The sequence below is a fragment of the Pelobates fuscus genome, chromosome 4 (assembly GCF_036172605.1).
Source record: "Pelobates fuscus isolate aPelFus1 chromosome 4, aPelFus1.pri, whole genome shotgun sequence".
Taxonomy (NCBI): domain Eukaryota; kingdom Metazoa; phylum Chordata; class Amphibia; order Anura; family Pelobatidae; genus Pelobates; species Pelobates fuscus.
This window is the reverse complement of record NC_086320.1, coordinates 193,315,669-193,341,194: the sequence shown is the minus strand read 5'-3', so window position 1 is coordinate 193,341,194 and position 25,526 is coordinate 193,315,669. Positions and strand designations below refer to the sequence as shown.

Genomic DNA, 25,526 nt, shown 5'->3' with positions numbered 1-25,526 from the left:
GCTGCCGGGGAAGCAGTTAACGTCGGATGACAGACCGGGTCCGTCATGCGCTAAAGTTAACCCCAGAGTTAACCCCCAGTTACCCCCTCGGTATTCAGGAAGACAGGGAGCACCCGATCGCACTGTCCCTTCAGCAGTGATCGCTCTGACAGCCTGTCAGAGCGAGCACATGTGCTACAGGGACTCACGATCCACCTCCCTGCTCTTCCGCGTTCTGTGTGAAGTGCAGGGAGACGGATCAGCAGTGATCTTTTCCCTGTGTAAAAAAAAAATTGTTTGTTTAAAATCCCACCCACTCCCCCCTTTACCCATTTTAAATAAAAATGTACCCCTTCCAAGCCAATTGATCACTGACTACAGTGATCAATTGGCAGGGACTACATTTTATTGTGATCTTATTTTTTTTTGTAACCCCTCAACTTTTATTTTTTGTAACCCTCAGGGGTTAAATTTATTTTATTTATTAATTTAAATATATTAAAATTATATATTTAGCTAGCTGGGGTGGGTGGAAGTTAGTGGGGAATTGGGGAATTTGGTGTTAGACTAGCTAGGGGTTAACGTTAAAAAAAGTTTTAAAAAGTAAAAAAAAAAGTTTAAGAACATTTTAAAAAAGTAAAAAAAATCCCACCCCCTTTACCCAGTCCTAATAAAAATGAACCCCTTCCCTGCCAGTTGATCACTACCTACAGTGATCAAAATAGAGATCACAGTATTTTTTTAACCCCTTAGGGTTAACTTTTATATATTTTTTTAACCCTCAGGGGTTTAATTTATTTCATTAATTTATTTAAATATTTTAAAATTATATAAATAATACTAGAAAAGCTACAATTTATGGGGAAATTGTGTGAAGTGTTCTTGCCTCCACTAGTAGTCTACAACTGGAGTGGGCGGAGTAACTGTTATTATTTATTTATATAGCACATTTAATTGCAACGTTGTTGCCCAAAGTGCTTCACAGTTACATTAAAACATGCATTTATAAAAACATTAGCAGGTGTACAAAATGCCCTGTCTATGACATCACTTGCTGCTCCAGTCTGGCACAGGTCAGAGTATTTTGGCGAAGAGCTTTATATTGTGAGAATCACAAGACCCAGACCTACATTTTGATGCATAGTATGTCTCTGAAGTATTAAAAATGAAGGCACAGTTGCAGTTTAGAAATTGCCCTTCAAATTTGAACTGGCTACAGTGGAGTTTCAATGAATGTCAATGGACAGCGTGAGTTGCAAACAAATGGTCATATTGTGAAAACTATCAGGAATATGGCTTAGCCGTGGACATTTCTAGTGGCAGCAGGGATAGCTGAACGTTTTGATATAAGATTTGTGTAGGTGGGCTTGAAAAAGTTTAAGAACATTTTAAAAAAGTAAAAAAAAATCCCACCCCCTTTACCCAGTCCTAATAAAAATGAACCCCTTCCCTGCCAGTTGATCACTACCTACAGTGATCAAAATAGAGATCACAGTATTTTTTTAACCCCTTAGGGTTAACTTTTATATATTTTTTTAACCCTCAGGGGTTTAATTTATTTCATTAATTTATTTAAATATTTTAAAATTATATAAATAATACTAGAAAAGCTACAATTTATGGGGAAATTGTGTGAAGTGTTCTTGCCTCCACTAGTAGTCTACAACTGGAGTGGGCGGAGTAACTGTTATTATTTATTTATATAGCACATTTAATTGCAACGTTGTTGCCCAAAGTGCTTCACAGTTACATTAAAACATACATTTATAAAAACATTAGCAGGTGTACAAAATGCCCTGTCTATGACATCACTTGCTGCTCCAGTCTGGCACAGGTCAGAGTATTTTGGCGAAGAGCTTTATATTGTGAGAATCACAAGACCCAGACCTACATTTTGATGCATAGTATGTCTCTGAAGTATTAAAAATGAAGGCACAGTTGCAGTTTAGAAATTGCCCTTCAAATTTGAGCTGGCTACAGTGGAGTTTCAATGAATGTCAATGGACAGCGTGAGTTGCAAACAAATGGTCATATTGTGAAAACTATCAGGAATATGGCTTAGCCGTGGACATTTCTAGTGGCAGCAGGGATAGCTGAACGTTTTGATATAAGATTTGTGTAGGTGGGCTTGAAAATGAGGAAGTGGTGGCAGTTTAGAAATTATGTCCTGATTTTTCAGCTTTTGCCAGCTCCCACTCTAGTTTTGAACATTTAGCTATAGCAATCCAATCGGGAACAATCTGCACGTTTTGGTATATTTTTGTCTATGTAGTGTAAAAACTGTGGGAGGAGTTAGGGTGGCAAATTTGGCTATAATAAGAATAAGAATAATAACTAGAAAAGCTAAAATGTCTGGGGAAATTGTGTAAAGTGTTCTTGCCTCCACCAGTAGTCTACAACTGGAGTGGGCGGAGTAACTGGGTGGAGTGGCTGGAGTAACTGTGTAAAGGTTGGACTGGGCAGAGTAACTGTGTGGAGTGTTTGGAGTGAGTAAAGATAGTAAACATTACACGAACCAATTGATTGATCACATTTAAAAAGTGCACATGGCAAGCTTGATAGAGTGAGAGATGCATTTCAACTTTTATTTATTTATATAGCACATTTAATTGCAATGTTGTTGCCCAAAGTGCTTCACAGTTCCATTAAAACATACATTTATAAAAACATTAGCAGGTGTACAAAAGTCGCTGTCTATGACATCACTTGCTGCTCCAGCCTGGCACAGGCCAGAGTATTTTGGCGGTTGCTATTTTCAAACGGTCGTATTTTAAAAACTATACATCCTACAGTTATATTGTGAGAATCACAAGACCCAGACATACATTATGATGCATGTCTCTGAAGTATTAAAAATGAAGGCACAGTCGCAGTTTAGAAATTGCCCTTCAAATTTGAGATGGCTACAGTGGAGTTTCAATGAATGTCAATGGACGGCGTGAGTTGCAAACAAATGGTCATATTGTGCAAACTATCAGGAATATGGCTTAGCCGTGGACATTTTTAGTGGCAGCAGAGATAGCTGAACGTTTTGATATAATATTTGTGTAGGTGGGCTTGAAAATGAGGGAGTGGTGGCAGTTTAGAAATGATGGCCTGATTTTTCAGCTTTTGCCAGCTCCCACTCTAGTTTTGAACATTTTGCCATTCATTCCTCTCGGACCAATTTCGCCACAAGAACAACGATATTCCGTGAACCATTCGTCAAAACATTCCACAAAGTAATAGCAATCCAATCGGGAACAATCTGCACGTTTCGGTATATTACTGTCTATGTAGTGTAAAAACTGTGGGAAGAGTTAGGGTGGCAAATTTGTCTATAATAATAATAATAATATATATGTGAGATAACATTAAGTGGTATTGCTATGCAAGAACACTTAATAATAATATATATGTGAGATAACATTAAGTGGTCTTGCTATGCAAGAACACTTAATTAGAAAAGGTATGACCACGCACTCTGTACCGGTCCATTGTAACTCGTGTCCCTCTTTTAATTGGAGAGATTTTAGGGGTGTAGGTATTAAACAAGTGTCCTCACACTGAAGGGGAGGGGATAGAGTCCTTAAATTATCTCAAAGAGAAACCTATTGGATTCTCTAGAACCTAAAGGAATGAATGTCGACATAGATCTAGCTTGTTTTATGATATAGTACGATTTTCTGGTCTCATCTGTCACCACTTATTAAATGTATAAAATGTGGGAAGTGATTATGAGGATCCGTTTGAATGTTTGGGATGCATCTCCCCTCTAAAAGAGATTTTTTTCTTAATAGTCACAATTATTTAGAAAAGTAATTTTTTCTTAATAGTCACAATCATTTAGAAAATACTTTTTCCAAAGTCACAATCACTTTAAAGTATTCATTTGTACTAATTCAGTATCTATGGGCTATCACGGTCTAAGAAAATCTTCTTGCTCTATTGTATATATAAGGAAATATTTTTTTAAATTTTTTCATTTGATATAAAATAGTTTTTTCTATCTAGTATAAAATAGTTTTCTATCCAATATAAAAAAAAAATATATATATATATATATACATATATATATACATACATATTTTTTTTCTGTTATAGCTTATTACAATGATATATCTTCTGTATGCACAAACATATAATAAAATTATTTCACTGGTAACTTTTCTTGGACAGTGTTTTGTCCTTATAGCTTTGTGATGAGAGATGCATTTCCTCTTTAATACTTATATAAAATTTGTATATCCTATTGGTATGTGATTAACAGCTTTATACCTAACTTTTTTTTCTCATTTTCTATATTGTATATATATATTATACCACTGCTTTCTGAGCACTATGCTCTATATGGGACGCATGTGAACACAGTAAAGGAACGCATATGGCGTTCAGGACTTTCCGACCGGAACCGCTAATGACGAAAGAAAGCGGAAGGAGGACGTGGAAAGCATACACGATCCGGTGGAACGCAAGCCGGACGGCGAAATCGTCCCACGAAAAATGTACACCTGTAATTGTGTTCACATGCTGATGCCAAACACCAAGACCTATGCGATTACCCGACCATCCTGTCCACCAATAGGATCTTCTTGGAGTTCAGCTACACCTGGATTGATCTTCAATCAACTCCATCTGGTTATTGTATATAATGGGACTTGGGGAGGGTGGTTATTATGAATGTTTTTTCCATGTACCACTGTTTATTCTGTTTTTATCTCTGATGAAGTCCACTGCATTGTACAAAACGCGTTAGATTTTATTCATGTTTTATATGTTATTTTATCAGGCAATTGTGCCTTCATAAATAATACTTTTTTCCTCTTGATCCTGATTTTGTATCCTGAATCATCTAAACCTGCTCACTATTTACCATCCTCCATGGTGGAAGCGGTCCAGTTCAATCCCTTAGTGGATTTCAAGGCGCTTACCTCATTAACATGTTGTGAGTGTAACCATTATTGCAGTGTGTTATTCACGTAACTGTACATCACTATGTGCTGTTTATTTTTCATATTTTAGCTGTATCCCTACTCCTATTTTGCTACGCATCTGACATTAAAGAGGTCCAAGTGGGAAGACCTCTAGGGACACTATCCAGTTTGAACTCAGTTAAGTACATTATATCTATTTTCTGTGATACATAGATTGTTTTCTGTCTTATATGGCATTGTAGCTTTACAGAATAGTGCCAAACCATACAATGGGGGTATCGTTATACTCAGCAGATGTAGCTGAACACAATATGGGTTTCTGTATAGGAATAGCACACACTAGCTTTACAAAATACACATTACAAAAACCTTTATATATGTATATGCCAAAATAAAGAAAAAACACAATTTGACTCCACTATTTAGCAGAGATTGGCGATGAAATGGATTCCTAACCATAATTTGGTTCATGTTTTTATCCTGATCCTACATGGGGAGATTCTACCCACAGGAGTAGCACTTAAAAAATTCCAGCACCTCTATGCTGTTATACCTGAGCCAGTTATATATAGGCTGAGCAAAATGCGAGTTGGGTGTAGAAAAGCAATAATATTACCTTTATTTCATTATTTATTTGGTATATACTGTGGTTCCCTATGATAATATTTATCTCCTGCAGTTACATTTGGAGAAAATCACTATAGGGGCACAAATTGTGTTTTTCATCTGTGTGTATTACAATTTTATTCACACAGTTTCAAGATTTTATTGCTGGTAAATTATTTGACACCAAGTGTGCTTCCCACTTTTTTGATTTTATATCTAAAACCAGTTTGCAAAACCCTTTTTCCACAGCCCAGACCTTCTGTGGTCTGCTTAAAAGTCAAGTTTTTTCAATATATGTAAGATACAAACAGGTGAAGCATAATTGGTCAGACTGTGGCTATAAAGGAAACAAGACGATTGTGTAGCATTCAATATAACTTGTAGATAAAATACATTTTAAAAAAATGTACACACTGATATACTTGGGGTTTATTCTCTACTGGTCTGGATAGAACCTAGCCCGAATTGCAAAAATGATCTGGTTCAATCGTATTTTGAGACAAGAATTTACATATCATTCACACACAATGACACAACATTTGTCAATCTCTGCATTCAGCAAGCTAGTTCCTGAATAGACAAGAATGTACCTTAGATTAAAATATTTTAGAATTAAGTCCAAGAATGCTGAATGCTGTTATTTGGAACTCAATCTACTTATAAAATTACAAATGTTTGGGGGTAGAACTGTTGACATGAGCAGATATGTATAAGTGGAGCTATGTAGATACTTTCCAGAAAATGTCATTTTTTTTTTTTTTTTTTAGCTTCTCTCATGTGCACAGATCTGCCTTCACTTTCCTGACCACCATGGGCAAGCACTCCAAGAAGACTATGTTTTTACATGTTTTCCATTTTCAAACATAGAGTGCTGACTGCTATCAAGGGAAAACTTCCTTTCACTTTCAAAGACCAACAACTTACCTCCTACCAGGAATGGTCACTCAACACTGCAATGGAGAGCATCATTGAGTTAGGATGCTAAGCGGCTGCACGACTCATGTCTTGCATGTCACTAAGGGATGCCGCTGGTACTCATTGTAATCAAAGATAGTAGCTTTTATCATCTGACATCCCCCTAAGGATGCATCTATGTTTTTAAGGCCATTAGGCATTTCCTACTTGCTTGCTGCTAACTCTGTTCAACACACTTCTTCCATGTCTCCTGTGGCACACACATAGGATCTGGTAAAGGTTACTTAATTTGTTCACCTGGACTCTTGGGGTATGGGATGAAGGATCCCTTTCCCTCACTGATGAGGTTATGTTGTGTACTTGCCTGTAGGTTTATGGTTATTATGGTCATATTCCTTTTGACTTTCTATTTTCCATCTTATGATGTGATAGAATTTCTTACAGCACAAAAGTTATGCCTGCTATATTTCCACTGATTTCTTCTTATTTTTTTACCTCCGAACACTCTGAAGGTCGAGAGACATATTTAGGTTCCCTGCTGCTGTATGCCTAGAGTTTAAACATGATGTGTTATCCCTGATTCCCACCTGCTCGCTCAGTTTTATTAAACATTTTAGTCCTGCTGTGTAATATCTTGAGCTGTGGTCCTGCAGGCATTAATTACAAAATGGGGCATATTTTTATTCTTTAAAATATCTAATTTGTGCAACCTTGTCTACATTTCTTGACAATATGTATATAATGTATTATTCAAACATAATTAATTAAAAACAAAAACAAATTGAAAGTGTTCATTTCTGATTTTAATCAAATAGATAATCATTAACCAAAATTAGTGACATCTAGTTGATGATGGGTCCGGAAACCCAGTTTGTTAAATTTAAAGGGACACTATGGGCACCACAAAAACTTTTGTTATGGTGCCAGGAATTCCCTGGTGCTGACCTACTTTCAAGGATGAAACTTTTAACCAATGGTTTTTAACCACAAAGTCTTCAGTCCTGCGAAGATCAGCTCTGCCTTCAAACTTCTGTTGCAGTCTGAACTTTCAAATAAGGACCTTCAGCTGATACTCTCAGCCTCATAGTTGCTCTCCATGCACAAAAATAAATGAGAAATATACATATTTTTTCACTTCATTTTGTGACTAGGAGGCTATTGATAGGCTGAAAGTATCATCCAATGCTCTCAGTTAATGAGCGGGTCCCCTATCTAAGGCTTTCTGTTTGAAGTGTCAGACTGAAACAAAAGAACTGCACCAGACAGAAGACTTTGGTGTTAGACCTTTCATTAACAGTTTAATCCCTGAAGGCAAGACAGCACTATTCTGATGAAGTTGGTGCCCCCAGTATCTATTTTGTAGCTGACTGCTTGCACTTCCAGTGAGGAAATATTTGCTTATTTATTTCAGATATAAAAAGCAGGTGAATTTATTATGTGTCTTTTACTACAAGTCACTCTTGAAGTGAATCTGATGAATATTTTGTGTTTGATATGTGAATCCTGTACTTTGTATAGTATTTGCACATTTTGATTTTTAACAAGTCACTGGATTGTACAGAATGGGATGTGCATATTCCGTGAAAATACATTATTATCCCCCAAACTTACTGTTAATAAATATGGAAATTGAAAATCTTTTTTAACCTAGTGATTTCCACAGAATTGTACCAATTCATACAGACCTTCACTAAATGATGATGAGAATTCAAAGTGAATTTTAAATGTAAGGTCAAAGAAGCCAAACTGGAAATATTGTAAGTCAGGTATGCCTCCAGGTTGGCTACTCTGCCTGAAATGTGAAATTCACTATGAATTTCCCTTTAGTGCATAACCCTGTTTCTGAAAAACCTTGTTTGTGCTTCTATATTCCAGTGTCCATTGTTGAAGTATAATCTCCCAGGTGAAGGTTGGCACACCAGATGTGGACAACATCCCCCTTGATGTTTTGCCAACATAATGCCTGTAAAAGTATTATGGAATTTGAAGTCCACAACATCTAGATTGCCTTATAAAAGCATCAGGGAAGCTACCCCTGTCAACCCCTGATCCAGGCTCCAACTGTAATGATTGTTCTTAGCTAATAATACATATTCTTATATTAACTCATATGTTCTATCCATTTTAATTGTGGGGTGTCTTCTGGTTACTGTGGATATGCCTTCTGATTTGTACAATGTGAGATTTTACAAAATATGTTTTATGTTTAAAACGTCTTGATTCTTTTATTCACATTTCAAACATAATTTTTAAGGATGGGCTTGCCCTTCAGTTAGTACTTGCTCAGGTCTTAAATGTTTTAGTGACATTATATATCTATTCTTTATACACTGTTTTTTGGCGGAACCAGCCTCGCCACTGGGCTCCTGTCATGTGACTATGGCCCCTGGGATGTATTGCCTGCTCTCCTGTACGGCTGAGGATTGCTACCAACTAGGTGGATTTGGCTTTGGAGCTTGTGAAGTGCCCTCTGTTGGTAGCAACAGTAATATGCACTACCTGAATAGCAAGACTGGTCATTTGCATATTCAGGTAGATTTGCATATTGCTAATTCTGCATGCAGGAGAGACATTTTGTGTTGATTATGGTCTTCCCCACCCATTTATAAATATGTAATTATGTTATAAGAAGTCACTGTATGTTGCCTTCTATGATTTGACTGTTTGTAATTTTATTGAGTTTTCACAGCAATGTTAATGTAATGACCATATGGGCTAGTCCCACGTAAAATAAAGTTTTAGACAGTTCTTCTTCACCGTCAATCTAGAGTCCTGTCTCTTATTGGGGGAATTGCTATATCACTACAAGGGATTGCTATGCTCTGCATACTCCTTTGAGCTTTAATCACTTCTAAGCTCTTTTAAGAGCTTGTTCCTGCTTCACTCTCTTGGAGGAGAGGTTCACCCACTGGAACCTGGAGCCTTGTCGTAGGTCCAGGGTGGGTAGGAGACGGCGAGACCCCAACCAAGCTGCGTTGGTTGTGGTGTCTGGCGGAGCGCTTGGAGCCCTCAGGAAGCGCTATGAGCATCCTTCAATGGAGGTACCCAGTCGGGGTGCTAGGTGATCCGTTACATGTTTGTTTTTATTGTATTTGTTTTGATCTTTTCTATCTAAGGGTTAAATATGAGTCAGGATATTTTTACGACTACCTTTTCTAACAGAAGGAACCAAAGATCCAGTTCTTAGAGTGTTCTGCTGCTGTATATCTCCCTTATGACATTGTTATAGTTAAACTGGAGATTGTGTGTACTGCTTCAAGGATCTTTATTTTTCAAGATTTTTTTTTCTATAGATTTTTTAATGTAGTGTATATGAATTAGGGTTTTATAACCTGTTTCATTTTATTAAAACAAATATATGTTTATTCCAAGAACTAGAAAAAGGCAGCTTCTGCATTGATAGATGATTGTGAGTAATGATGAGCATTTCTGCCCAAAGCACTAGGAAACTAGGTATCTACAACATGCTTACCTTTAACCCCTTAAGGGCCAAACATCTGGAATAAAATGGAATCATGACATGTCACACATGTCATGTGTCCTTAAGGGGTTAAGAGACAAACTGGTTTACTAACTAAAGTGAGAATTGCCAGGAATTCGGACAGAATTAAAAGTGAATTTAAAATGTAAGGCCAATACAGCACGTAATTTTGCCGCACATACGTGATATCCTGCCAATGCTATCTTATGAATGGAGAGGCTGAATGTTAGTGCTGCACTGATCCAGGAAGCACCATCTGATGGTAATTGGAGGGACCCTCTTACTTTCAGTCTAACTTGTGCATGAATATCACAGAGCCAGGGGGAAGGCTCAGGTGCTGCATTTGTTTTAAAATATAAAAGCATTGGATTGGCTAAGATTGTAAATTCTAATGATCTCAGCCAAGGAGGCAGAGTGGGGGCGGAGCCAGCCATGGCAAACCCACAAAATCAAGATAAAATATCCAAATTAGAAAAATGTTATTCTGTTTTATGTGATATCCTGCCAATGCTATGTTATGCATGGAGAGGCTGAATGATATCCTGCCAATGCTCCCTCTCTCTCTCTCTCTCTCTCGATATATATATATATATATATATATATATATATATATATATATATATATATTTATGGTGGAGAAATAAAAATGTGATTGAAAACCCCTTCCACTTGAAATATGTGGATAGTTAATACAATGTTAAACAAAAATCAAATGTGTGTCTCATTCAATTTTAAACATGGATTGTGCTTGCTGTATACAACAGCTTTGAAACACAACGTAGGAAAATATGCAACGCCAGTTAACCACTCATGGACAGATGTTTCATTGTCAATACAAATCATCAGCATGAGGTTGGTTACTGGTTTGCTATTGAGGCTTGGATGTGCTTGGGAAGCAAAAAAAAAACCCAAAAGGGTTATGGTGGGGAAACAAATTATGATTGAAAAGCCCTGAAGTCTTTGGATAGTTAATACAATGTTAAACAAAAATCTGCACACCAGTCAAGTCATAAGAACAAAATTATTATTTTTAGTGGGAAAAGCAAGTCTTATGGTTTGACTGTTGTGCAGATTTTTGTTCTCATCATGCTCTTTAATCTAGAAAAAATATAAAAATATACATTATATAGGGGTTAATTATTTTTGTATATCACAATTTCAACTATCTCAAAATAGTATGTAGCACAACTGAGATCTCATTTTGACTTAGTAACAATAAGAAGAATGTATAAATGTTTGATTACTGCATTAACCAACATTTCTTGTTTTTCTTTTTTTTTTATTATACTTACAAGTTTAATTATTCCATTTGAGCTCTCAATCTGTCCACTAAATCATAACTGTATTTAACAAGATTAAATAAAAACAATTATCTGAGTGGAATTGGTTTTCTAACATATTTCAAACAAACAACAGAAGACGAGGACATTTTGCAGCCAAAAACCAAGACCATATTGATTTTCTCAATAACCAGGGATATTGAATTAAACTTATACTTGCATACGTATGATATAAAGTGCTCAGATAAAAAGAAACAGACACAAAAGTTTACTTAACCTTTCATAATAATAATAGCTATATTTTTTAATTTATTTTCAAGAGTTCTTATTAGGTAAATGTATTAGCCAGATGTTATTGCCAACACAATAGTAATTTATATGCTTTTTTTATTTTGGATATCAAGGATTGATTTTGCCATTCGGCTGTGATATATGTGTTACCAATATATGTTTCCCACTTGCATCAATGTAGGGGTGGGGAGTTAAGCCTGACCTGGTTGTACAGGCAGGATACCCCATTTTCCATAAGATTCAGAACAAGTCCTTTCAAAGGATGTTAGACTTCTCGACTACTAACTATATGTTGGACTTGCGGTATTGGTGTCAGGATAGGGTAGCCTATTCACACAGACTATAGAGAATCAGTAACCAAAATGAAATAAATAGGCAGAGGGAAATAGTATACTGGACCTTAGATTTGAGAGGTTTAACATGTGCCATAGATAGGTAAAAATAAATAAAGTGAAGGGTGCCAGAGGTACTCAAAAACAATATTACAATTAATAGGAAATAGGAAATCAAGATAGTCAACATAAAACCGGGTCAAAAACAAGAAAAAAACAAAAAAAAATACTCAGTACACACTCTCAGTCTAGAACAAGCCACAATGGGACAATGATCGTTGGAAAGAAGGGAGTGTATATTGGGACAACCAAAATGCTAAACAATATAAAGGAGTGTGACCTGTGAAGAGTAGACCATTACTCTTTTTTGTTTTAATAAAAAGCCTAAACCTAGAGGGTCCTGTAACTCTGAATGACTCATGTAGATGGTGCAAAGTTTCCATGCTGGTCTTGCAACCTTGCAAGTTTGAGGGAGTGCAGATCACGTTCTGCACAGAGCATCGGAAATGCTGCATGGCCTCAGACTTGAAGGTGCAGGGCATTGACTCAACAACAAGTATGCATTACTAAAAGGTGGGTTATAAAAAAAAAAAAACACTGAAAGGGAAAGCTCTGGTGGATCAGAAGTGTGTGCTTGACAGGCAGCTTAACATTCCATACAATAGACTTGGTACAATGAATTATCTTGTGATGCAGCCTACCATATATTTAGTAAATGCTACTATTATATTTGGTACTTCATGTGCCTTGCAAAGTCATATAAATCCCACTTGATCTGCATGGATCAAGGAAGGAAAATAGGGTTTGAAAAAAAAAAAAGTTTGCAGGTTTATCTTGCATTTTGGCTATATGTAATTGTTTCTTTTTATTGATCAAGTAAACCAGTAATTTGCCACTTTAATCAAGCATTTTACATTTAGCAAAAACAAATTAATCCTCTGGATTCATCAGAGGGGTCATATCACGAAATGGAATATGTTTATTGTGCCCTTCAATTTCCCCAGAACATTATCATTAAATTATTCAGAAGGATAACTATGACTAGTAAGGTTTGGTCATGAACCCTCTTAACCATCTCACCTCATCAGATCTCTCTCCCCTTGTCTTGTGCCTATCCTAACACACATCTTTAACTGCTCTCTCTCTTCTGGCACTGTTCCTGCTGACCTTAAACATGCCACTGTAATACCTATCCTGAAAAAAACATCTCTTGACCCGTCCTCCCCCTCTAACTATCGTCCCATATCCCTGCTCCCTTACTCATCAAAGCTTTTGGAAAGACTTGTCTTTACCCGTGTGTCTCACTTCCTTAATTCCAACTCTCTCCTTGACCCTCTTCAGTCTGGCTTCCGCCCTCTCCACTCTACGGAGACCGCTCTTATCAAAGTGACTAATGACCTAATCTCTGCTAAATCCAAAGGTCACTACTCCATATTAATTCTCCTTGACCTCTCTGCTGCCTTTGACACAGTTGATCATGCTCTCCTCCTTCAAACTCTTCAATCACTCGGTCTCTGTGACTCTGTCCTCTCTTGGTTTTCCTCCTATCTCTCCCAACGCTCATTTAGTGTCTCCTTTTCCAATGATACCTCCTCCCCTCGCCCTGTCTCGGTTGGAGTTCCCCAAGGCTCTGTCCTTGGTCCCCTTCTATTTTCTCTTTATACTGCCTCTCTTGGAAAACGTATTGCCTCTTTTGGATTCAACTACCACCTGTACGCTGATGACACTCAGATATACCTCTCCTCACCGGACCTCTCCCCGGCCGTCCTGCAACGTGTCACTGCTTGCCTCTCTTCCATCTCTGACTGGATGTCGTCACGCTTTCTCAAACTTAACCTCTCTAAAACTGAACTCCTTGTCTTTCCTCCTCCTAATACTGATCCTCCTCTCTCACTCTCCCTTCAAGTCAGTGATATCCACATAAGTCCATCCCTACAAGCGCGCTGTCTTGGCGTCATACTTGACTCTGGTCTCACCTTTGAGTCTCACATCCAGTTTGTTGCCAAGTCCTGTAGGTTCCAACTCAAAAACATAGCCCGCATCCGCCCCTTTCTTACGCAAGATGCTACCAAGGAGCTTGTCCATGCTCTAGTAATTTCCCGCATGGATTACTGTAACCCTCTCCTGATTGGTCTCCCCAAAAGCCGTACTGCCCCGCTACAGTCTGTAATGAATGCTGCAGCTAGACTGATTTTCCTATCCAGTCGGTCCTCTCACACCTCGCCCCTCTGCCAGTCCTTACATTGGCTCCCTGTATCCTATAGGAGTCAATTCAAAGTGCTAACCCATACATTTAAAGCACTGAACAATTCCAGCCCCTCTTATATCTCTTCACTGATCCAGAGGTATGCCCCTCCTCGTACCCTCCGCTCTGCCCGCGACCACCTCCTGACCGCTGCTCGCACCCGTACGGCCAACTCACGCTTGCAGGACCTCTCACGGGTGGCTCCTCTCCTATGGAATAACTTGCCTACTGCCATCAGACTCTCCCCTAGTCTTCAATCATTTAAGAAGGGCCTTAAAACCCATCTCTTCAGGAAAGCGTATGGCCTCCCAGAGTAATCTCTCCCTTACATACCTGTCTCTTGCTCTCCTATGGGATAGTGCTTTGCTCTCTCCTCCAGCTCTGCTTCACTCCTACTTGATATTTCCTATCCTAATGTTTCTAATACCCCACCTCCTATAGACTGTAAGCTCATTTGAGCAGGGTCCTCTTCAACCTATTATTCCTGTAAGTTTTCTTGTAATTGTCCTATTTATTGTTACATCCCCCCTCTCAAAATATTGTAAAGCGCTACGGAATCTGTTGGCACTATATAAATGGCAATAATAATAATAATAATAATAACCATGTGTTTCCTGGACGAAAACCACAGAATGTGATTGAAAGCCCCTTACTGCAAACAATCTCTTCTCGTGTGTATTTATACCATTTGCATTTATAAAAAGGTCAGAGAGCATAGAGTGAAAGCCATATTTCCTCACTACTTAATAATACACCCAGGAGACGATATTATGTGTCATATATAGGTGAAACTCTAAAGAATTATGAGGATTTAATAAGTGGAAAACAAGGTTAAATAGGAGAGGAAGAAAAAGAAAACTATATACAAATGAACAATGCTAGCTGTGACCTAGAGGTAACTGTGTCAGGTAGAATACAAACGCACTGAGTGGTGGCACCAAAGCCTAAGATTGGAAGCAACCAATATACTCTTTAGTTATAGGGTGTACATCTGGTGTATTATCAGAAATAGGTCATGAAATGCATGATTATGAAAATTAAGTGAGATGTACTTATTTTCATTCCAGATATATTACACCTTGGAGCAAAAAGTTATAAAAAAGAAACAATACTGCTGGACACACCAGATGAAACCCCATAATAACAAAGCAAGAAACTGATTTCTCCCACTATTGCAAATATATATATAAAACAGAAAAAATGAAATATCACATTGATATACGTATTCAAACCCTGAACTCAGTAGTTCAAGCACCTTTGAAAGCAATTACAGCTTCACGCCTTTTTGGGTATGATGTGTCAAGCTTTACACACCATATAGGTAATTTTTGCTATTCATCTCTACCGAATCTCTCAAACTCTGTCAGTTGGGATAGGGACCGACGGCAGACAGACAGTTTCAGGTCTCTTCATATATGTCCAATGAGGTTCATTCCAGTCTCTGGCTGGGCCACTCAAGAACATTCAATGAGTTGTCCCTAAGCAGCTCTTGTGTTGTCTTGGCTGTTGTCCTTTTTATTGGAAGGTAAACATTTGGCCCAGTCTGAGATCCTGACTGCTTTGGACCAGATTTTCATTAAGGATATCACTGTATTATTCTTCCAGTCCCTCCTTCTAAAAAAAAAAAAAAAAAAAAAAAACTGCCATGTTTCATCATTAGGATGGTATTACACAGGTAATAAGTGGTGCCTGGTTATCTCCAGACATGATGCTTTGAATTGAGGCCAAACATTTAAATATTTGTTTCATCAGACTAAAGAATCTTGTTTTTTAAAGTCTCAGGGTCCTTTAAGTGCCTTTTTTTGCGAATTCCAAGCAGGCTTTCATGAGTCTTGCAGTGGGGAAAGGCTTCTGAATTGTCATTCTGTCCTTAAGGCAGAATCGGTGTAGGGTTGCAGTGCTGGTTGTACTTCCATAGGTTTCTACAAATGTCCACAAATGAGCTTTGGAGCTAACCAACAGTGACCATATTGTTTTTGGTCCCCTCTCTTAACAAGGCCCTTGTCCCCCAATAGCTCAGTTTAGCCAGGAGTCCAAACTTTTTCCATTTAAGAATTATGGAGGCCACTGTGTTCTTCAATAAGAATTTTGTTTTACATACGTCACCAAATGTGTGCCTCGACACAGTTCTGTCTCTGAGCACTGCATGCAATTTCAACTCATGACTTAGTTTGTGCTCTGATGTCTATTTACAGCTTTGAGACCTTTATATAGACAAGTGTGTGCCTGTTTTCAATCTATTGAATATGCCACGGGTGGTCTTTAATCAAGTGTAGAAACATCTCAAAGATTGGCCAATTAAAAATGTCAAAAGAAAGAGTCTGAATGTTTATTCAGTTTTCTCTTTTTAATACATTTGCAAAGTTTTTAAAAATATTTTTTTTTTGCTTTGTCATTATGGCGTATTGAATGTAGATTTATGTGAAAAAAATAATAAATAAAATCAATTTAAATAACTATAGCAAAGGCTGAAACATAAAACATTTAAAACATTGAATACGTTCCGAAAGTAATATTTACATATGAATATCTCAGTTTAGCAATGAGGTACATGAAATGTAAAATATAAATGAACAAGCATCAAAACTAATAATTTACAATTGTTTTAACCATAATACATGTACTACATATTACAGCTCTAGTTCTATATTTGGAGATTATCTTAGCCCCATACAATATTATAATGTAGTGAGACATACCAGTCTCTTGCTCTCTCCTAAAGGGCAGCATTCTACTCTCTCCTTCAGCTCTGCTTCACTCCAACCTTATTTGATTGCTATTTCCTATCCTATTGTGTTTTACATCTCACCTCCTATAGACTGTAAGATCGTTTGAGCAAGGTCCTTCAACCTATCGTTCCTGTAAGCTTTCTTGTAATTGTCATATTTATAGTTAAATCTCACCCCCTTATAATATTGTAAAGCACAACAGTATCTGTTGGCGCTTTATAAATGGCAATAATAATAAAAATAATAATAGTGAATAGGTAAACATTGTAAGTTTTGTCAAACCACATTACAAACATTGAGTTCCTTATGATATTCCAATTGTCCTCATGGGTGACATGATAATTTTTAAGGTTATAAAGATTTTATTAAATCACTTTCTTTTGGTAGCAGAGCATCTTGGTCTCTTAGAAGTGTAGCGTTACACCCCTGCCTCTTTTAAATTAACGTTTAGGGTTTTCGTGGTGTTAAAAAACACTAAAACCAATATTGTAACTTACCAACTGGAGACATTTCAGGAACACTGGCAACATAGGGACCATCCAAAAACTTGGGCTCATTATCATTAATGTCCTGCACCTTGATAATGAATTCAGACTCTGGCTCAACTGGTTTCCCAGTAACTATATCCACAGCTTGTGCACGTAGTGTATAGAAAGGCTTTTCTTCCCGGTCCAAACTCTTAATAGCATGGATGTCTCCCGTAGTGTCATCAATTGTAAAAATTGTTCCTGCTCCATCTCCTAAAAGGGTATACTTCACAGATCCAACCCCCTTGTCCACATCAGAATGAAGCTGAAAAGACAATTCAAACAATTTAACTTATAATGTAGGTATAAATTAAAATTAGGCATTTGAGAGAATAACGAGTGAGCTACAAATTATAAAGATTTAATATATATAAATAAAACTAGTGTACATTAGGAGACTGGTCAATCAAGTGGTAGATGTAGTGGCTATTAAGGTCATGTTGAGATGTGTATTAATTACAGTGATGAAATTAGAATATTGTCAGTCTATGGCAATACCACCCTTTGAATAGGCAGTGGATTTTAGAGACTCAGATCTCAAGAAGAACACTATGATGCTGGAAAAAGGCCAGGCGCTAAACAAATGTTAGGGAGAATGGGTGATTCAAGTTATGAAGATAGGTTATAGATGTTGTGTTTACATCAGCAAAGGTCATCTCTCAGGAGATATGACTACATTATATAAATATATACTGGATCAATACAAACATCTCTCTTATGACCTGTTCATTAACATGGATATACAGAGCAAGAGGTTATGCACTGTTACTGTAGGTCATTTTCGCATGCAGCAGAAGAAATGGTTCTTTCAGTAAAACCAAATAACATTCTCGGAAGACGCTGTTTTATCAATCAATAGATGTTATAATGTATAGTTGTATATAAGTAAAAACAAGAGGAATAGGCGCTCACTAAATAAACTAAAGGTGGGCAGCAGTGAACCGAGCAGGAATTCCCAACGCCTACTCAGAATAGTGAAACAAACAAGGAAAAAAGTGGTAAGCCGCGCCCAAACAGTACAAGTAATAATAAAGATGTATACATACAAAATGTCCTATAATAATTGATGTATGGAACCTTCAATAAAAAATACAAAACAATAATAGTGCAGTATATCAGGCAAGTAAGAGTAGTTACAACTTATAAAAGACTAACTCACACTTTGCAGAGCTACTCAGAGCTCTGCCGTATAGCGCCTAGACGGTACAATCCCCATCTCAGGATGTCAAGTGGTGGTGCAGTGCAAGGTCCAATCCTCCACAGTAGTATATGGAAAAAAATAGAGATAGGATCCAATAGTATAGTATGTATTGCAAACAATGTTGGTAAAAAAAGGAAAAATATCCTACTTACAGATTTCAGAGCAAATATCTTGCTCTAGTATGTACAGCATACGGTGGTATAATCCCCACCAACGGATATAAATCAGGATATATCAGGATTCAGGAAAATCAGGAACAGCAAATAAAATAGTAAAAACTATAACTTTATTTGAATATAAAATATGTCTATAATAGAACAAATTGATATAAAATCAACTACTTAACGCGTTTCGCCCAGTCTAGGGCTTCTTCAGAAGTATCAAGTCCAAGTTTGGGTAAAATCCGCTTATATAGATGTTCCTGATTGATGAGATTTTGTCCTGGTGTGTTTTCACTTCCTACTTCCGGGTCGCGCACGTCGCCCGGAAGTGACGTCATCATATCTTTCCGTGGCATGCTGGGACATGTAGTATCCCGCCGTTTGTGTTGTATGCAACACGGAAGTGACGTGGGTATGGCTCCTAATGCCTTATGGGGCATGTAGTTCGTATTGTCCTCTTTCACATAGGTACAATTTTGTCACCCGGAAGTGACGTATCGCCATGCACAGAACCATGGGATTTGTAGTTCGGCAAATTGCCGATATAGAATACAGTGTATACGGAGGGGAAAAAATAAACATAGTAAATAAATAAATAAGTAAGCATAATAATATCTCAAAAGTACCTGTGGCATATATTAAAAAGATAACCAATAGGCAAAGATAATAAGAATATGTATGGATATCAAACATAGGAAATATGGGCATGTATACAGATACATAAAGGGTGGACACTATTATAATAAAAGAGACAGCAGGGGCATATATCAAAAAAGGTGGCCAACATTTATAAAATAAAAATATGGACAAATAGTATGAGTATATATAAAAAATATACATACAAATATAAATATAAAAACGGTGGACATAATTTTAAAATACCATGCATAAAGTGAACCATGCATAAGAGTTCTTAAAGTGGTACTCAAGAGGTGGTGTGTCTACATTAGAAAAATTAAAAATAAAAATAAAATAAAGAATGCAGAGATAATATAAATTTTAAAAAATAATATAAATACTATAAAAAGTTAAAAAGGTCAAACTCTGCATTTAAACCTTTTGGGTGGAGTGTGTCTAAAAAATAGACCCACTCCATTTCTTTCTTGCCCAATTTATTGATTATATCACCACCTCTCCAGTGTTTAGACAATTTTGAAATACCCATAAATTTTAGGTGACGTGGATCATTGCCATGTAGCTCAAAGTGTGAGGAAACCAAGTGGGTTTTTAGCCCTTTTTCTATGTTGCGGCAATGTTCTCCAATTCTGATTTTTAATGGTCTTATGGTTCTTCCTATATATTGTAGTCCGCAAGGACACTCTAGTAGGTATATGACGTTTTTACTCATGCATGTAATTGTGTCCTTGATATTGTAACTTTTATCTGTGTTGTTTGATTTAAAATTATAAATACATCGGTCAGTTTTACTAGTTTTTCTGCATGCTGCACAACAGTTACATCTAAAAAAATCAATTTTTGTGTTTCATAAAATTGTTTATTGCTTCAGACTTTTTCTGTTTTGTGTAATTCTGTGTGAGATGCATTCTCAGGTTTGGGGCTCCTCTAAATATAATTTTTGGACGATCTGGGATAATTTTTCCTAATATGGGATCTTCCTTCAAGAGGTGCCAATTATTCCGGATTAGTTTTTTTATTTGTTTATTCTTATTATTATAGTCAAGGACAATGGGCAATATAAAATCTGTCCCATTATTTTTAATGTTTTTTAGACCCTTGTTTTGGGTTAGGAGATCTTTTCTATCTACACTTGTAATATTTTCCAGAGTTTTTTCAATTTTTTCTTCATCATAGCCTTTTTCAATAAATTTATTCATCATCATATTCGCCTGGGTTTTATATGTTTCAACATCTGAGCAATTTCTTTTTAATCTAAGGAATTGGCTTTTAGGAATACTATCAAGCCAACTCCTATAATGGCAACTGTCCCTTCCAATAAAATTATTAATGTGAACCGGTTTAAAATGAGTTTTTGTATTAATTTTCGTATCATGGATAAAAATATCCAAATCCAGAAAAGTTACATTTGTCTTACTAAAATCCGCTTTTAAAACTATACCATCATTGTTAGTGTTTAAAAAGTCTAAAAATAATTTGGCCGTAGAAATAGGACCTTTCCAAATAAAAAGGAGATCGTCAATATAACGGAAATAGGCGACCAGGTTCTCCACCCAGCCATGCCCGCTCCATACCATTCTCTCTTCCCATTCCGTCATGAAGAGATTGGCATAGCTGGGCGCGAACCTGGTCCCCATTGCTGTACCATTCTTTTGTAAGTAAAACGAATTTTTAAACCAAAAATAGTTGTTGTTTAGAATTAAAAAAATACCTTCAATTATAAAATTTATCTGTTCTTCTTTCATCTTGTTATGTCTCTCTAAAATGGATTTTACAGCTTTACAGCCTCTTTCATGTTCAATTATAGTATATAGGGACTGCACATCGCAAGTTATGAGTGTATAGTCCTCCTCCCACTTTATTGTTTCTAATTTATTGAGTAGATCCATAGTATCTTTGAGATAGGATCGGGACAATTTAACATAGGGCTGTAACATAATGTCTATATACTCCGACATATTTGATAAGATAGAGTCTATACCGGAGACGATAGGTCTCCCTGGGTTTTTTTTTAGGTCTTTATGGATCTTCGGTAAAAAATATATGACCGGTATTTTTGGGAATTTCTTATTTAGGTAATTATACTCGTCAGTACTTAGTATATCCTCTTCCTTGCCTTTATTTAGAAATGTTTCTAGCATATTTTTAATGTCTGGGGTGGGATCTCTTGTGAGTTTGACGTATGTTTTTATGTCATTTAATTGTCTAAAAGCCTCCTCTTCATACATTTCTATAGATAAAAATACTAGCCCCCCCCCCCCCCCCCTTGTCCGCTGGTTTTATGACAATAGCATCGTCATTTTGTAAATCTTTAAGACTTTCTCTTTCCTTCTTTGATAAATTATTTTTGTCTCCTATATGTTTATCGCTTAGATTCCTTATACCTTTAGACACCTTTTTTTCAAATATATCTATTGCACTTGACTTAAAGTTTGACGGGTAGAATTTGCTTCTATTTTTTAGAGAGCTTTTGACATATTTATCTTCTCTCGTGTTAGTCGTATCTGTAGCTTGATTACTAGTCGTATTGTTTTTACTTATATAAAACCTTTTTATGGTAGCATTTCTTACAAACTTGTTTATATCTATATATGCTAAAAAAGGATTAAACGTTTTTGTAGGGGCATATTTAAGACCTTTATTTAAGACTTTCAACTGTATATTCGTTAGAGGTTTGCCTGATAGATTAAAAATCCCTTTATTCTCATCCTCATTTATATCTTTCTTTAATTCTTTTTTAGCCGCTATTTTTAGAATCTCTCTGTTCTTCCTTTTTTGTTTTCGTCTACCTGATCGTCTTCCTCTAAACTTCTTTTGCGGCCTCTGATTGGACTGATATGGTCGGACTGTCTTTCTCGGTTTGATGGAATCTCTAAAAAATATGTTTCATCAAATTGTTCAGAGAAAGAGAGGGCGTGGTATCTGTTATGTTGAAGTGCATCATCTGGGGGACTATTTCTAGTATTCTCGTACCTTTTATGGGTCCTCCTTTCCTCTCTTCTCCATGTGTGTTTACTATCCTTGTTTCGAATTTCTTTAGGGGACCTGTGTTCTTGGGTTAATCTGTATGTCTTTGGTCTTACAACTATTGGGGATTCTGTGATTTCAATCTGTGTGTGGATCCTTTCTCTTCTGTCTAAATTTTCTTTATGGTGAATAGTATCCATATTTGTTTTACGTATTGGTGCGTTTGTGTCTCTTAGTTGTATTTCTTTGTGAGAGTTGTGTGTGTCTATTTTTTTTAAATCGTGGTTGGCGGATTGTCTTTGTCTATTGATGTGTATATTTTTATTCATCTCTATTCTTTGTTTTATTTTTAATTTTTCTAATGTAGACACACCACCTCTTGAGTACCACTTTAAGAACTCTTATGCATGGTTCACTTTATGCATGGTATTTTAAAATTATGTCCACCGTTTTTATATTTATATTTGTATGTATATTTTTTATATATACTCATACTATTTGTCCATATTTTTATTTTATAAATGTTGGCCACCTTTTTTGATATATGCCCCTGCTGTCTCTTTTATTATAATAGTGTCCACCCTTTATGTATCTGTATACATGCCCATATTTCCTATGTTTGATACCCATACATATTCTTATTATCTTTGCCTATTGGTTATCTTTTTAATATATGCCACAGGTACTTTTGAGATATTATTATGCTTACTTATTTATTTATTTACTATGTTTATTTTTTCCCCTCCGTATACACTCTATTCTATATCGGCAATTTGCCGAACTACAAATCCCATGGTTCTGTGCATGGCGATACGTCACTTCCGGGTGACAAAATTGTACCTATGTGAAAGAGGACAATACGAACTACATGCCCCATAAGGCATTAGGAGCCATACCCACGTCACTTCCATGTTGCATACAACACAAACGGCGGGAGACTACATGTCCCAGCATGCCACGGAAAGATATGATGACGTCACTTCCGGGCGACGTGCGCGACCCGGAAGTAGGAAGCGAAAACACACCAGGACTAAATCTCATCAATCAGGAACATCTATATAAGTGGATTTTACCCAAACTTGGACTTGATACTTCTGAAGAAGCCCTAGACTGGGCGAAACGCGTTAAGTAGTTGATTTTATATCAATTTGTTCTATTATAGACATATTTTATATTCAAATAAAGTTATAGTTTTTACTATTTTATTTGCTGTTCCTGATTTTCCTGAATCCTGATATATCCTGATTTATATCCGTTGGTGGGGATTATACCACCGTATGCTGTACATACTAGAGCAAGATATTTGCTCTGAAATCTGTAAGTAGGATATTTTTCCTTTTTTTACCAACATTGTTTGCAATACATACTATACTATTGGATCCTATCTCTATTTTTTTCCATATACTACTGTGGAGGATTGGACCTTGCACTGCACCACCACTTGACATCCTGAGACGGGGATTGTACCGTCTAGGCGCTATACGGCAGAGCTCTGAGTAGCTCTGCAAAGTGTGAGTTAGTCTTTTATAAGTTTTAACTACTCTTACTTGTCTGATATACTGCACTATTATTGTTTTGTATTTTTTATTGAAGGTTCCATACATCAATTATTATAGGACATTTTGTATGTATACATCTTTATTATTACTTGTACTGTTTGGGCGCGGCTTACCACTTTTTTCCATAGTTGTATATAAGGTACTAAAACTTTTTTTGTGAAAGCAAGCTATATTAGTCAATTCCCTTTTCCAGGGCACAATAGGAAAATGTTTTAATTTGTGTTCTCCATCCTCTTTTCGATTAACATTAGACACGTGTGTGAAAGCTTTAAACGGAGGTAAGTTTTTAACATAGAAACATAGAATATGACGGCAGATGAGAACCATTCGGTCCTTCTAGTCTACCCAATTTTCAAAATACTTTCATTAGTCCCTGGCCTTATCTTATAGCTAGGATAGGCTTATGCCTATCCCACAGATGCTTAAACTCCTTCGCTGTGTTTTTGACATATGTTATTATGTGATTGTAGTATGACTAGCTTAAAAATATCAAAATAACTGAAAAAATAATAATAGTAATAATAATATAACAGTAATAATATTAAACAATTCCTTGGTCAAAATATTTTATCTGTCCATGCATCTTTCTGAATATCTACCTAATCTATTAGACTAAAATTTTATTTTGGGATTAATGGTTTTATACTTGAAAATTAAAGCTCTGTGCAGACAAAATAATCTATCATGCTAACCTAGCTGACAAGCAGTAAATTAATTTTGAATACATAACCAATAGGTGATGAATTCTGGAACAGGTGAAGAATTGCTTCATCATTCTGGGAAACAAAAACTTGGAATAAGGTGCGCTCAGTGTCATTACTATAACAGATGCACATAATCTTAGAATCTTTTGACATATGTAGCACAGCATAAATTGTAGACAATAAATATATCTGTGTGACACTATAAAATGCAATAGTCTATTAAATAATGCAGACCAAATTATTTTTAAAAGTTTATTTGATAAAGAATTTCAGGAAATATGCACCTAAAACACAATATGAACATAGTCTGAAAAGCAATCAATATTAGAGCACAGGCTGCTTCTAGCATTCAGTTTCATAGAGTGATGTGACAAAGTGTTGTAAGAAACAATTTATCTGCCACAAACATTCAGACTTTACATTAACCCCTTTGCAATATTAGGTGGTTCCATGCCATCCTTTCCAGAGTGGGCTTTAATTCTCTTAGGAATGCATGGAGCTTTCTAATATTTTAGTGTGAGCAAAGTTAAATACTGTTGGACGGGAATTTAAATTACTGTGGCTGCAATGTGGTGTGAGCACAATTAAATCTCTACTTACGCCAGGGAGGCTCAGGTATCAATCTATACCTGAGATTCTCCTCTGTCACATAGAGCCATGTTTAGTGGCCGCAGACTGACTGATGTGCAATGTTTAAAGTGAGTGCTGCTTACAACCCTTTAAAATTATTAAATCATCGTGCTCTGCCTTGTTGATTGTGAGCCTGCCAGTACTCACTCTCCTTGCGTGTCTATCTGCCTATTGTGATCAGTGCTGGTCTTTATGTTTGTCCTCTGCTTGAAAGAGTTGCAGGAACAGATTTAGAAAGTGTAAAACGCAGTGCTGTGCAAGCTCTTCCAGTGTCAGCTTGTGGGCTGGACAGGAAGTGGAAGGGATTGATTCCCATTTGCCTCTCATATAGGAAATGCTTTGCAGGTGGAGATGGAGAAGCTCTGAGTGA

At 36.5% G+C, this 25,526-nt stretch overlaps 1 protein-coding gene across 1 annotated transcript in view; it reads right to left on the bottom strand.

The window, feature by feature from the left end:
- Nucleotides 1–25,526, bottom strand: part of CDH12 (cadherin 12) — a 758,791-nt gene that overhangs the window by 152,824 nt on the left and 580,441 nt on the right. Inside the window, exon 5 of the mRNA XM_063451837.1 lies at nt 17,269–17,563. Within this exon, the coding sequence (XP_063307907.1) occupies nt 17,269–17,563 (295 nt within the window). The remainder of the gene's footprint in view (nt 1–17,268; nt 17,564–25,526) is intronic.